The 15026-nt window shown below is 46.6% G+C and overlaps 1 protein-coding gene across 1 annotated transcript in view; it reads right to left on the reverse strand.

The window, feature by feature from the left end:
* Window positions 1-221: 221 nt before the first annotated feature.
* Window positions 222-15026, reverse strand: part of LOC141147305 (glycerol-3-phosphate dehydrogenase 1-like protein) — a gene marked incomplete in the record, with an annotated part of 54073 nt that continues 39268 nt past the window's right edge. The window contains 4 exon segments of the mRNA XM_073634513.1: window positions 222-4719; window positions 6176-6282; window positions 6383-6616; window positions 10051-10163. Coding sequence (XP_073490614.1) covers window positions 4623-4719; window positions 6176-6282; window positions 6383-6616; window positions 10051-10163 — 551 coding nt within the window.

Below are 15026 nucleotides of genomic sequence, written 5' to 3' on the forward strand. Positions count from 1 at the left end.
AAAATTCTTTCATACGATTTTCCAAAGAAAATTCTTTCGAAAATTCGAATCATGTATGGCCGGCAATAGTTTGTTTCCTGAAGTTCAGAAAACAAAAGCATTCTGAGTGATCCAATCAATACAGTCCGAGGTCAGTGAAATCTCTTATTTCTTATAAAGTGGATAGAACAGGAAAGAAGGGATTGCTGCCGAGAATCACAACCGAAAAATCACAGGAGATGTTTCTTACCAAATATGTTTATTGAATTTTCACAATTAGGATACATTAGTACATATGGTGGCAGGAAAAGAGAAGATCACATATATGGTAATAAAAATTAGTTGTAGTTCCAACATAAACTAAAAGTAGTTTAACTAAGACAATTTTATCATGGATCGAAAGACTCAAAAGATTACGTCATACATTGTATAAGAGGATAAAACCAACTTAGACCAGGTTATTATAAGATGACCTCAGATAAAAAAATAAAGAAAAAAGGTCTTAATTATTATCGAGTATAATTTTTAAATAAAAAAAAAGAAATGATTTATTATAGAATCTAAAATCTTATACTAGATATTGGAAGTATGTACAATTAATTGTTATAATGATAACCAAGGAGATAAAAGTTCTGCTATCAGAACTATATAAAGAGTAAATTGAATGGAATGAAAGGAGAGAGAGAGAGAATAGAGGAGAGAGAGGGAATAGAGAGAGAATAGGGGAGAGAGAGAGAGAATAGAGGAGAGAGAGGGAATAGAGAGAGAATAGGGGAGAGAGAGAGAGAATAGGGGAGAGAGAGGGAATAGAGGAGAGAGAAAATAGAGGAGAGAGAGAGAGAATAGAGGGGGGGAGAGGGAATAGAGAGAGAGAATAGGGGAGAGAGAGAGAATAGAGGAAAGAGAATAGAGGAGAGAGAAAATAGAGGAGAGAGAGAGAGAGAATAGAGGGGGGGGAGGGAATAGAGAGAGAATAGGGGAGAGAGAGAGAATAGAGGAAAGAGAATAGAGGAGAGAGAAAATAGAGGAGAGAGAGAATAGAGGAGAGAGAAAATAGAGGAGAGAGAGAGAGAATAGAGGGGGGAGAGGGAATAGAGAGAGAATAGGGGAGAGAGAGAGAGAATAGAGGAGAGAGAGAGAGAATAGGGGAGAGAGAAAATAGAGGAGAGAGAATAGAGGGGGGAGAGGGAATAGAGAGAGAATAGGGGAGAGAGAGAGAGAATAGGGGAGAGAGAGAGAGAAAATAGAGGAGAGAGAGAGAGAAAATAGAGGAGAGAGAGAGAGAATAGAGGAGAGAGAGAGAGAATAGAGGGGGGAGAGAGAGAATAGAGGGGGGAGAGGGAATAGAGAGAGAATAGGGGAGAGAGAGAGAGAATAGAGGAGAGAGAGAGAGAATAGGGGAGAGAGAAAATAGAGGAGAGAGAATAGAGGGGGGAGAGGGAATAGAGAGAGAATAGGGGAGAGAGAGAGAGAATAGGGGAGAGAGAGAGAGAATAGGGGAGAGAGAGAGAGAATAGGGGAGAGAGAGAGAGAAAATAGAGGAGAGAGAATAGAGGGGGGAGAGGGAATAGAGAGAGAATAGGGGAGAGAGAGAGAGAATAGGGGAGAGAGAGAGAGAATAGGGGAGAGAGAGAGAGAGAAAATAGAGGAGAGAGAGAGAGAATAGGGGAGAGAGAGAGAGAGAATAGAGGAGAGAGAGGGAATAGAGGAAAGAGAATAGAGGAGAGAGGGAATAGAGGAGAGAGAGAAGAGAGGAGAGAGAATAGAGGAGAGAGGGAATAGAGGAAAGAGAATAGAGGAGAGAGAGAATAGAGGAGAGAGGGAAGAGAGGAGAGAGAATAGAGGAGAGAGGGAATAGAGGAGAGAGAGAAGAGAGGAGAGAGAATAGAGGAGAGAGGGAAGAGAGGAGAGAGAATAGAGGAGAGAGAGAAGAGAGGAGAGAGAATAGAGGAGAGAGGGAAGAGAGGAGAGAGAATAGAGGAGAGAGAGGGAATAGAGGAGAGAGAGAATAGAGGAGAGAGGGAAGAGAGGAGAGAGAATAGAGGAGAGAGGGAATAGAGGAGAGAGAGGGAATAGAGGAGAGAGAGAGAGAATAAAGGATAGAGGAGAGAGAATAGGGGAAAAAGTAGAAGAGAGAAAGAAGATAAAAGAAAAAGTGATCTCATGCTGGCCATACATGGGTAGAATTTCGAAAGAATTTTTTTTTAAAATCAGAAAATTTGTGCTTTTTGCGATCTGAAGGCGCCACCATTGATTTTGAAATTTGGCCAACCAAGCCTTCAATTTCACCTCCATGTTGCTACAGAAAAGAATTTTCGTGGCCAGGAATCTTCTTTTCTTTTTCCGGGAATTTTCTCTTCTTGCACTCATGCGCATTTCTTTTTCAATTTCATTTCTCGCACGATTCTCCCATCATTGATTAGAAAATCGTTTGTTTTTCAAAAAAATTTCCAACATGTCCGATTACTTGAATTCGATGGCCGCACGAAAATCGGCTGTTGCTGCAGCCCGACTAATGGTGCGAAATACGAACGAAAATTCTTAGATATGATTCTCGAAAGAAAATTCTTTCAAAATTCGAGGTATGTATGGCCGGCCTTAGGTAGGAGAAAAAACAGACAGAGAAGAAAGAGATGAGAGGTAGTCGGGGTCCTCGGGGGAGTTCATGGTAATAAACACTCTCCATGAATGCAGAGAATGGAAGTATAAATGGAGATCGATCGGTCTTAGTAGGGAAGCAACAAAATTGTAAGGCAAAAAGTGAGTCGCCCAGAGATTCCATATATTCTCAATGTTGGATATTTTATCTTCAGTTATGGCCTCTGGTTCAGATCATTGTTTGTTTGACTCTATTTTTTAGTTTCAGCAATTAATAATAACGGGGATTTCCAAGTTTTGGCAATAGTTTGTTTTGCGGCTGTAATGATCTGTAATAGGAGTTTGAATTGGCGGGAGGAGAGAGGGGAGTGCTTGTAGGATCACGATTGATCACGATTGATCAGGATTGATCAGGATTGATGGGGATTTCAAACAGTGTTGAAATCATAAAAAAAAACATCTTTCCAGAAATGTTTTGGTACCGGGCAATCCCACCAAGTATGAAGATGTGATCAGAGATCACCACGCCCACGAAGACAGGATGAGGAATAATTTGGAGCGTATTTCGCAATTCTGACCGGGACCGGAGGAGGAGGACTTTGTGATTTGTCTCTAAGGCAGATATGATTTGTGAGGATGACTTTAGTTCTGATCCAAATCTTATCCGAATCGGCTGCTTCCAACGAAAACCCGAGACCCATCCCCCCACTTATCCACATATGATGGGGGGTCTGAGTTGGGTTTAGTAATAAGATCAGTGTGCGGGTCATGTTTACATCTATTTTCAAAGCACATTCATTTATCTAAATCACAGGAAATGTTTCCTCCTTTATTTGCTACAAATAGAGGTGAGATACAAATGTTACATCACAAGAAGATGATCATCCGAGATGTGTGGGAAGTGTACTCTGTATATATATATATATATGAAGAAAGTAGAAGTCACAGCACACCATGTAATCATATAGTGGAGATATTTATTGAAGTGATCACATGACAATCAGTGTGATGTTTCGGGGACACGCAGGACCCCTTTATCAGGCATGTGGTTTATCCACAGTGGGGGAGGGGGGCAGAACAATTTTTTTTTTAAAACAAAGTCCTCTTGAAATGAGTGCAATGCCACTGAGCGCTTCAGGGCAGCAAATGTGATATAATTCTATATACATATATATATATACTGTATATAATAAGAGCCACACCCTGATTAGTGATCTCCCCATTGTGGGAGGGGCAGAGACACAAACTACTGCAGGAAATCTCCCCATTGTGGGAGGGGCAGAGACACAAACTACTGCAGGAAATCTCCCCACTGTGGGAGGGGCAGAGACACAAACTACTGCAGGAAATCTCACCATTGTGGGAGGGGCAGAGACACAAACTACTGCAGGAAATCTCCCCATTGTGGGAGGGGCAGAGACACAAACTACTGCAGGAAATCTCCCCACTGTGGGAGGGGCAGAGACACAAACTACTGCAGGAAATCTCCCCATTGTGGGAGGGGCAGAGACACAAACTACTGCAGGAAATCTCCCCATTATGGGAGGGGCAGAGACACAAACTACTGCAGGAAATCTCACCATTGTGGGAGGGGCAGAGACACACAGAAACCTCCTCGACTGATAAGAAGGGTCAGTAAATGGAGTTAGTCCACTTTGTTCTTTGCTGACCCATATACAACTTTGGTACTCATTTATAGACCACAATTGGTTAGTATTTTGCAGTAGTGCAATAACCCACATCAGCCAATCAGAGTTTATCTTTGACCTGTTTGGCTGTTGTGGACTGGCAGTTATTCTCTACAGTCACCGTACCCCCAGGAGGGTCAGGGATGGGGTGTTGGGGTCACTCTCAGGGCTGGAGTTTGGCTCCATCACACAGAAAGCAGTGCAGACACAGAAATAGTGCAACATAAACATAAAGTGCTCCAGCTGGAATGAGGCGAGGCATTACCCATGATCCTTTGTGCATGTACCTCAGGCATTACCCAGAACCCTTTGTGCGTATAGTGGTCCCATCTCGGGCTGTACCCAGAATGCCGCACTCTAGTAATGCTCTGGATGGTTCTGCAGACAGGAGATGAATTCCTGGACGGGGCGTCCTTCATAGCAGATGCGATACACGCCCACAAACAGAGGGAACCTGCAGACAGGGACATGATGTCATAGTGAGTACCATCGCTGTCATAGAACTATGACAGGTGCGGGAGAACAGGATCGTTCTATGAATTCCTTCAAATGTTACAAAATTATTTTTCTATTATGTCATAATTCCCTGAAATCTGGTGGGATTTCCTGGAAGGGGGGAACTCAATGTTTGTTACTTTGTATCTCTCTATCTCCCATCTGATCAATGTTTATAAACAATGTTACTTTGTATCTCTCTATCTCCCGTCTGATCAGTGTTTATAAACAATGTTACTTTGTATCTCTCTCTCTCCCGTCTGATCAATGTTTATAAACAATGTTACTTTGTATCTCTCTCTCTCCCGTCTATACAATGTTTTAAACAATGTTACTTTGTATCTCTCTATCTCCCGTCTGATCAATGTTTATAAACAATGTTACTTTGTATCTCTCTATCTCCCGTCTGATCAATGTTTATAAACAATGTTACTTTGTATCTCTCTATCTCCCGTCTGATCAATGTTTATAAACAATGTTACTTTGTATCTCTCTATCTCTCGTCTGATCAATGTTTATAAACAATGTTACTTTGTATCTCTCTATCTCCTGTCTGATCAATGTTTATAAACAATGTTACTTTGTATCTCTCTATCTCCTGTCTGATCAATGTTTATAAACAATGTTACTTTGTATCTCTCTATCTCCTGTCTGATCAATGTTTATAAACAATGTTACTTTGTATCTCTATCTCCCGTCTGATCAATGTTTATAAACAATGTTACTTTGTATCTCTCTCTCTCTCCCATCTATACAATGTTTTAAACAATGTTACTTTGTATCTCTATCTCCTGTCTAATCAATGTTTATAAACAATGTTACTTTGTATCTCTCGTCTGATCATTGTTTATAAACAATGTTACTTTGTATCTCTCTATCTCCTGTCTGATCAATGTTTATAAACAATGTTACTTTGTATCTCTATCTCCCGTCTGATCAATGTTTATAAACAATGTTACTTTGTATCTCTCTCTCTCTCCCATCTATACAATGTTTTAAACAATGTTACTTTGTATCTCTATCTCCTGTCTAATCAATGTTTATAAACAATGTTACTTTGTATCTCTCGTCTGATCATTGTTTATAAACAATGTTACTTTGTATCTCTCTATCTCCGGTCTGATCAATGTTTATAAACAATGTTACTTTGTATCTCTCTCTCCCGTCTGATCAATGTTTATAAACAATGTTACTTTGTATCTCCTGTCTGATCAATGTTTATAAAAGATCAGAGTGAACTAAGACCTCCTGATCTCTTTGTTCTGGGTCGGGGTGAAGCCATCGGATCTATATGACAGCCCAGCAGGCAGAACTCTCAGTGATCAGCAATGGCCGCCTTCCTGTGAAAAGTCACTTTAAGGATCCCAGAGAACGGACAACACAGATGATACAAATCTGTTGATTATCTTTCTTACTTTTCCAGCACTCCCTTCTGTTTCAGGATGTTGTAGACGTCGGCGGAGGCCAGCGGGCCCTGGACCTTCTGTCCATTCAGCATGTCTCTCTCCAGCTCCTCGATGGACTGAAATGAGATGAGAAGCCGCGTTACGTCACTGACGCAACAGACCATCCACATTCAGCAAACGGCACCCAAAACCCTCCACAGAAATCTCGGCACTCACTTTATCAGACTTGACAAAGGCTTCCGCCACTCTGCGGTTCCTTCCGCCATAACAGGTGGTGATGAGGTCGGCCACGCCGCAGCTCTCCAGGAAGGTGCTGGTGGAGACGGCGCCGGTGCAGAAGAGACGAGCGAACGCCACCATTTCCATCAGACCGAGACGGATGACAGCGGCCTTCGTGTTATCCCCGAAGTTCAGACCGTCACAAAATCCAGCGCCTACCGCGACTATATTCTGACAGGAGAGAAAATATACCGCCATCCTCATATCACCAACATACACTATAATGTAGTACACACGTATTCTAATCAATCCAAGTAAAATACATCAAACTCTAACCACTTATAGTCAGTTATAATAAAACACAAAAATAAGGGCAATTATACTGGTCTTATAATAAACATTTAAATCCCCCCCCAACCCCCTTATATCCTCCCTCCACCCCCCCCTTTCAGTCTTATGCCCCACCTTCATTCTTCTGTCCTCCCTTCGGCCCCCCCCTTCAGTCTTATAACCTCCCTCCACCCCCCCCCCTTCAGTCTTATGTCCTCCCTCCATCCCCTCTTCAGTCTTATATCCTCCCTCCACCGCCCCTTTAGTCTTATGTCCTCCCTCTGGCCTCCCCTTTCAGTCTTATGCCCCCCCTTCAGTCTTCTGTCCCCCCTCCAGCCTCCCCTTCAGTCTTATATCCTCCCTCCATCTCCCCCTTCAGTCTTATAACCTCCCTCCATCCCCCCCTTCAGTCTTATGTCCTCCCTCCACCCCCCCCCCTTCAGTCTTATGTCCTCCCTCCGACCTCCCCTTCAGTCTTATAACCTCCCTTCATCTCCCCCTTCAGTCTTATGTCCTCCCTCCATCCCCCCTTCAGTCTTATATCCTCCCTCCAACCTCCCCTTCAGTCTTATAACCTCCCTTCATCTCCCCCTTCAGTCTTATGTCCTCCCTCCATCCCCCCCTTCAGTCTTATGTCCTCCCTCCATCCCCCCTTCAGTCTTATATCCTCCCTCCGACCTCCCTTCAGTCTTATATCCTCCCTTCAGTCTTATATCCTCCCTCCGACCTCCCCTTCAGTCTTATATCCGACCTCCCCTTCAGTCTTATAACCTCCCTCCATCCCCCCCTTCAGTCTTATGTCCTCCCTCCATCCCCCCTTCAGTCTTATGTCCTCCCTCCATCCCCCCTTCAGTCTTATATCCTCCCTCCGACCCCCCCTTCAGTCTTATTACCTCCCTCCATCCCCCCTTCAGTCTTATATCCTCCCTCCATCTCCCCCTTCAGTCTTATATCCTCCCTCCATCTCCCCCTTCAGTCTTATATCCTCCCTCCATCTCCCCCTTTAGTCTTATATCCTCCCTCCATCCCCCCCTTCAGTCTTATATCCTCCCTCCATCTCCCCCTTTAGTCTTATGTCCTCCCTCCAACCTCCCCTTCAGTCTTATGTCCTCCCTCCATCCCCCCCTTCAGTCTTATGTCCTCCCTCCACCCCCCCCCCCCTTCAGTCTTATGTCCTCCCTCCGACCCCCCCTTCAGTCTTATAACCACCCTCCATCTCCCCCTTCAGTCTTATATCCTCCCTCCATCTCCCCCTTCAGTCTTATATCCTCCCTCCATCTCCCCCTTCAGTCTTATATCCTCCCTCCATCTCCCCCTTCAGTCTTATATCCTCCCTCCATCTCCCCCTTTAGTCTTATATCCTCCCTCCATCTCCTCCTTCAGTCTTATATCCTCCCTCCATCTCCCCCTTTAGTCTTATGTCCTCCCTCCAACCTCCCCTTCAGTCTCATGTCCTCCCTCTGACCCCCCCTTTAGTCTTATATCCTCCCTCCATCCCCCCCTTCAGTCTTATGTCTTCCCTCCATCCCCCCCTTCAGTCTTATATCCTCCCTCCATCCCCCCTTCAGTCTTATGTCCTCCCTCCATCCCCCCCTTCAGTCTTATGTCCTCCCTCCACCCCCCCCCTTCAGTCTTATATCCTCCTTCCATCCCCCCTTCAGTCTTATGTCCTCCCTCCGACCCCCCCTTCAGTCTTATAACCACCCTCCATCTCCCCCTTCAGTCTTATATCCTCCCTCCATCTCCCCCTTCAGTCTTATATCCTCCCTCCATCTCCCCTTCAGTCTTATGTCCTCCCTCCATCCCCCCCTTCAGTCTTATATCCTCCCTCCATCTCCCCCTTTAGTCTTATGTCCTCCCTCCAACCTCCCCTTCAGTCTTATGTCCTCCCTCCATCCCCCCCTTCAGTCTTATGTCCTCCCTCCACCCCCCCCTTCAGTCTTATATCCTCCCTCCATCCCCCCTTCAGTCTTATGTCCTCCCTCCGACCCCCCCTTCAGTCTTATAACCACCCTCCATCTCCCCCTTCAGTCTTATATCCTCCCTCCATCCCCCCCTTCAGTCTTATATCCTCCCTCCATCCCCCCCTTCAGTCTTATATCCTCCCTCCATCCCCCCCTTCAGTCTTATATCCTCCCTCCATCTCCCCCTTTAGTCTTATGTCCTCCCTCCAACCTCCCCTTCAGTCTTATGTCCTCCCTCTGACCCCCCCTTTAGTCTTATATCCTCCCTCCATCCCCCCCCCTTCAGTCTTATGTCCTCCCTCCATCCCCCCCTTCAGTCTTATGTCCTCCCTCCACCCCCCACCCCCCCTTCAGTCTTATATCCTCCCTCCATCTCCCCCTTTAGTCTTATGTCCTCCCTCCAACCTCCCCTTCAGTCTCATGTCCTCCCTCTGACCCCCCCTTTAGTCTTATATCCTCCCTCCATCGCCCCCCTTCAGTCTTATGTCTTCCCTCCATCCCCCCCTTCAGTCTTATGTCCTCCCTCCATCCCCCCCTTTAGTCTTATATCCTCCCTCCATCGCCCCCCTTCAGTCTTATGTCTTCCCTCCATCCCCCCCTTCAGTCTTATGTCCTCCCTCCATCCCCCCCTTCAGTCTTATGTCCTTCATCGTATTTCAGCTACTGGAGAGAGAGACACAGACACAGTGCAGCATTGTCCCCCCGTTCTGCCCCACCCATCCCCCCACTGTTTAGGCCCCCTACAGTAGGGTCGGTGGTACCCCCCTTTCAGCGGCCCTGCATGTGGGCGTTACCTATGTAAATACAGCCTGCCTAGGAACGCCCACTCCTCCAGACACACCTGCCCATCAATTTTCATAACGAATCCCAAGAGCCAGCCCACTGCTTCCAATCAGGTGTGAGGAGTAGAGAAGCACAGAGACCCAGTGAAGACGTATCCGGTATGTCATGAAAATGGAAAGGCTAAATTTAAAAATGTTAATGGGGGGGAGGGGACCAGAGAAGGCAAAATAAAAGCAGATTAAACTTCGGCTTTATAGTCCATGGGGAGAAGGATAAGAACCTCAGTCTTACTTTTACTCCGCCCCCTCCCCCCTCCCCCTACTTCCTGTTTTTCTGACAACATTATAACAAACAGGAAGTGAGGGAGGAACTGTAACAACAGAAGTAATAATGTTTTTCTTTTAGTAGAGCGGGGGAGGGTGAGAACTTTCTATTTCTCTCTGTGTCCTGGATAGCGATAAAAACCTGACAGGGGTTCTGACCGTCCCGCCATTCAATGCAAAGAAGAAAAGGTTTTGGGGGTGACACACACTTTAAAGGAGACAACATACAACAGGCGGAGAGGACAGATTGTCGGAGGAGTTTCACCTTCAGGGCTCCGCAGATCTCCACCGTGTCGCAGTCCTCCACCACCCGGATCCGGAAGTTTGCCGTCTGCATCAGTTCTTTAAAGATCTGTCCATGTTGAGGATTCTTACACCCTGCAGAGACATCGGGGGGAAGGTCATTACTCCTCGACACCCCGCCCTGTATGATGGCGCTCATAGGCCGGTGCCCCCGGGGGGCGGGGTCAGAGGAGGAATCGATCGTTAACATCTACAAACTGTGATGACACTTTTCTTATTTTGTTAGAAGTCAGAAGACTCTCCACAGTTTACAGTATATGTGACCCCCTCACCCTGTAAAACAACCTGTTCAGTTTAAAATAGAAATGAAAAGCAAAACTTTTATGTGTAGATATAAAAAAAAATTATAGAACCTTTTTTTTCTCCTGTTTTATAATTGATCACATTCTCTCTAAGCTCCTTATACAGCTGAGTACAGAGAGCTGGGGGAGGAGAAACAGCAGTACATTGAACTTCCCAGTGAATGGCTCTGCAGCGGAGTGTATCAGGACAAGTCTGATCTTTGGAGGAGAGCTGGCTGAGTTCCCAGCACAGCCAGAGAACCGACCACACTGTGCTCTCATGCTTAGTGTGGTCAGTTTTTAATAGGAAAGCAGAGGGACTGGCAGGATCACCAGGGTTTTCACACAAAGGAAGCAATACAAAGAGAAGAGGAGACTTCTTCATACCAGGACATGGGACAGCGGACACATATCAGGAAGAGGGAATGTCAGGTTCTGGGCGGGACTTTCATCACTCCGGCTGGACGTCACATGACCTCCTCCCAGAACATCCCTCTTGTGCAGCGCGATCTGTGCCGACACTGCCGATGACTGACCACTGTCCCGGCCCGTTACCAGTACCATGTGATCACTGTAACCAATCACAGCTGATCGCATGACAAAACAAAGGATGGCTTCCTTTCATGCCTTGCTGGGACGCGGCGTGACGCCGATCTCTGTGACCAGCTGATGACGCGGCTCTTTAATCATGTGACCGGCTGTGTCCAATCACATGTAAATGTGGAAGTCCCGGTGACCGGCTCTCATCGCCTCACACTGACGGAGTCTGTGGTGAGGAGAGCCGATCAGCGGAATCTTCTCGCAGGGGAACCCGGACAGATAATTGGGGTATTGATCAATCCGGGCACTGATTACAGTAAAGCCCCAGCAGTGCCACAAATCAGTGCCCATCAGTGACACCAATCAGTGCCCATCAGTGACACCAATCAGTGCCCATTAGTGACCCCAATCAGTGCCCATTAGTGACACCAACCAGTGACCATTAGTGACACCAACCAGTACCCATCAGTGACACCAATCAGTGCCCATTAGTGACCCCAATCAGTGCCCATCAGTGACACCAATCAGTGCTCATCAGTGACACCAATCAGTGCCCATTAGTGACCCCAATCAGTGCCCATTAGTGACACCAACCAGTGACCATTAGTGACACCAACCAGTACCCATCAGTGACACCAATCAGTGCCCATTAGTGACCCCAATCAGTGCCCATCAGTGACACCAATCAGTGCTCATCAGTGACATCAATCAGTGCCCATTAGTGACACCAATCAGTGCCCATCAGTGACACCAATCAGCGCCCATCAGTGACACCAATCAGTGCCCATTAGTGACACCAATCAGTACCCATAAGTGACACCAATCAGTGCTCATCAGTGACATCAATCAGTGCCCATTGGTGACACCAATCAGTGCCCATCAGTGACACCAATCAGCGCCCATCAGTGACACCAATCAGTGCCCATTAGTGACACCAATCAGCGCCCATCAGTGACACCAATCAGTGCCCATTAGTGACCCCAATCAGTGCCCATTAGTGACACCAATCAGCGCCCATCAGTGACACCAATCAGTGCTCATCAGTGACATCAATCAGCGCCCATCAGTGACACCAATCAGTGCCCATTAGTGACACCAACCAGTGACCATTAGTGACACCAACCAGTGACCATTAGTGACACCAACCAGTACCCATCAGTGACACCAATCAGTGCCCATTAGTGACCCCAATCAGTGCCCATCAGTGACACCAATCAGTGCTCATCAGTGACATCAATCAGTGCCCATTAGTGACACCAATCAGTGCCCATTAGTGACACCAATCAGTGCCCATCAGTGACACCAATCAGTGCCCATTAGTGACACCAATCAGCGCCCATCAGTGACACCAATCAGTGACCATTAGTGACACCAATCAGCGCCCATCAGTGACACCAATCAGTGACCATTAGTGACACCAACCAGTACCCATCAGTGCTGCCTATCCGTACCACCTATCAGTGCCACCTAGCAGTGCCCATTAGTGAAGGAGAAAAATTACTTATTTACAAAATTTACTGACAGAAACTAAGAAAACCTTTTTTTTTTTTCAAAATTTTCTGTCTCTTTTCTTTTTTTTTTTTTTGTAAAAAATAACCCCCCCCCCCCCCCAGAGGTGATTAAATACCACCAAAAGAAATCCCTATTTGTGTGAAAAAATGATAAAAATGTCCTATGTGTACAGTGTTACATGACCGCGCCATTGTCATTCAAAGTGTGAGAGCGCTGAACATTGTCCTGGGCAGGAAGGGGGGGGAGTGCCCGGTACTGAAGGGGTTAAGGCCCCTTTTACAGAGGTTGTCAGTTTTTCAGGTGGACCCTCTAGTCTCCTCTATGGAGGGGGGGATGTCTGCTGACACCGCTCACCATCCCATCCAATCCTGTCCGCCAAAAACAGATGGATGGTGGTCCAATTTTCCATCTGTCCAGCGGATGGAATGGGACAGGCGGTCCGTTTCCATGCGATTTCCCCATAGAGGAGAGCGGGATTGTGTCTGCTCAGTGGGGATCAATGGAGCGATCAATCGATCAGCAAGCGGATTCCATTATGGGGAGGCTCCCCTGTGAAAGGGGCCTTAGAGACAGCGGTGGGCACTCCATTAGGGGCACCGCCCCCCCCCTAATCCATGCGCCCCGCCTCTAATCTCCATGCAGGGTGCCAGACGCATGGATTCCAATGGGGTGTTTTTTTTTTTCTAGAAGTACATGATTGGAGCCTGAGGTTCGGGGCGCACCCACAATAATATTTACTATTGCCCTCCTGATTCTCCTCCCAACCAATCAGGAAGTGGGTCCCGTGACCTGGAGGGGGTAAGTGCGGGGCGGACAGACGGACAGGAGAAGGGGGGAGGGGTTTGTTCGCCGATCGACTGTTTGCTGCCCCCCCCCAAAAAATAGCCTCCACTTGCTCACAGACATGAAACCGTCTCTCTTTACATTGTTGGCCGGTCTGTAGAGTTACAAAGTTGCCATAATAACTATAAAACGACCAAAAAGACAATCCAGAATTATTTTTTACTGAAATGATCACATGACACAAGGGGCGGAGCTTGTACAGAAGACCACCTGCCTAGGCATAACAGCTGAATGCAGCCTGCTGGCGCCATTTTATTCTGGCATCCCGTGTGCCCGATTGAAGTAGCGGAGAGGTCAGTGATCTGCAATCTGTATCATGGAACAAGCTGGGGAATGAAGTGATTTTACAGCGAACGTTCGTACAGACAGACTCATTGTGAATGTGCTCCTTGGAGGGAACGTGTCCTACCCAGAGCTGTAATCGGGCCCCCGGGGGCCCCCTGATGGCAGAAATGGAAAGTTCTCCCAGCAGGCAGCGTGTAATAAACACAAATATACATCATCAATCTGATATCATGCCGCGTTCTTTCCTATGAATCTCATTATTGCAGCGCCGGAGCTCCAACCATCCCGGGAAAAATGTAATCGCCACAAATCATATTCAGGCGATAAATTCCAAAAGCACCAAATCCCGAGGGGTCCCCCGTGCGCCCAGCAGGGGGCGGTTCATGGTGGAGCCCCCCCATTATTCCTTCCGTCTCACCCCTTCACTTTAGCTGTGGCAGGTCGAGCCATAAACATCAATCAGATTGTATAATCGATTGTTCTGTGTGACATTCACTTCATTTCCCTCTATGGCACAATTTATATGTCAAACACAAGGCCCAGCAGGACATTTAGGCTTCATTCACACCAATGCAGGAAATTTTTGTAACATGGGTTCCTATGAAACACGTTCACATCAATGCATTTTTGGAAATGGACTTTTTTAAATGCCGAACGTTTCTTTTTTTTTTCTTTTTTTGGTTCAATAGACTTTAACCACTTCAATACCGGGCACTTGGACACCTTCCCGCCCAGGCCAATTTTCAGCTTTCAGCGCTGTTGCAATTTGAATGACAATTGCGCGGCCATCCATCACTGTACCCAATTCATTTTTTTATCATTTTGTTCCCACAAATAGAGTTTTCTTTTGGTGGTATTTGATCACCTCTGCAGTTTTTATTTTTTGCGCAACAAATAAAAAAAGACCGAAAATTTTGAAAAAAAACAAGTTCTTTTTTGTTTCTGTTAAAATTTTTTGTAAATAAGTACGTTTTCTTCTTCAGTGACAGGCACTGATATGGCTGAACTGACGGGCACCGATGAGGTGGCACTGATGAGATGGCACTGACGGGCACTGATGATGGGCACTGATGATGGGCACTGATAGGCAGCACTGATGGGCACTGATAGGTGGCACTGATAGGTGGCACTGGTATGCGGCACCGATGGGCACTCATAGGTGGCACCGATGGGCACTCATAGGCGGCACTGATGGGCACTCGTAGGTGGCATTGATTGGTACTTATGGGTGGCACTGATGGGTACTTATGGGTGGCACTGATAGGTGGCACTGATGGGCAATGACAGGTGGCACCGATGGGCACTGACAGGTGGCACTGATGACACTGATTGGTGACACTGAATAAACTGATTGGTGGCATTGCTGGGCAGACCTGAAACATGTTGGTGCCAATCAGTGCCCATTTGTAGGCACTGATTGGCACAGATTAGGCACATTGGGCACATGTGGATGGCCATGGGGTACATACCTGGCCAT

Source organism: Aquarana catesbeiana, linkage group LG06 (assembly GCF_042186555.1).
Source record: "Aquarana catesbeiana isolate 2022-GZ linkage group LG06, ASM4218655v1, whole genome shotgun sequence".
NCBI lineage: Eukaryota > Metazoa > Chordata > Amphibia > Anura > Ranidae > Aquarana > Aquarana catesbeiana.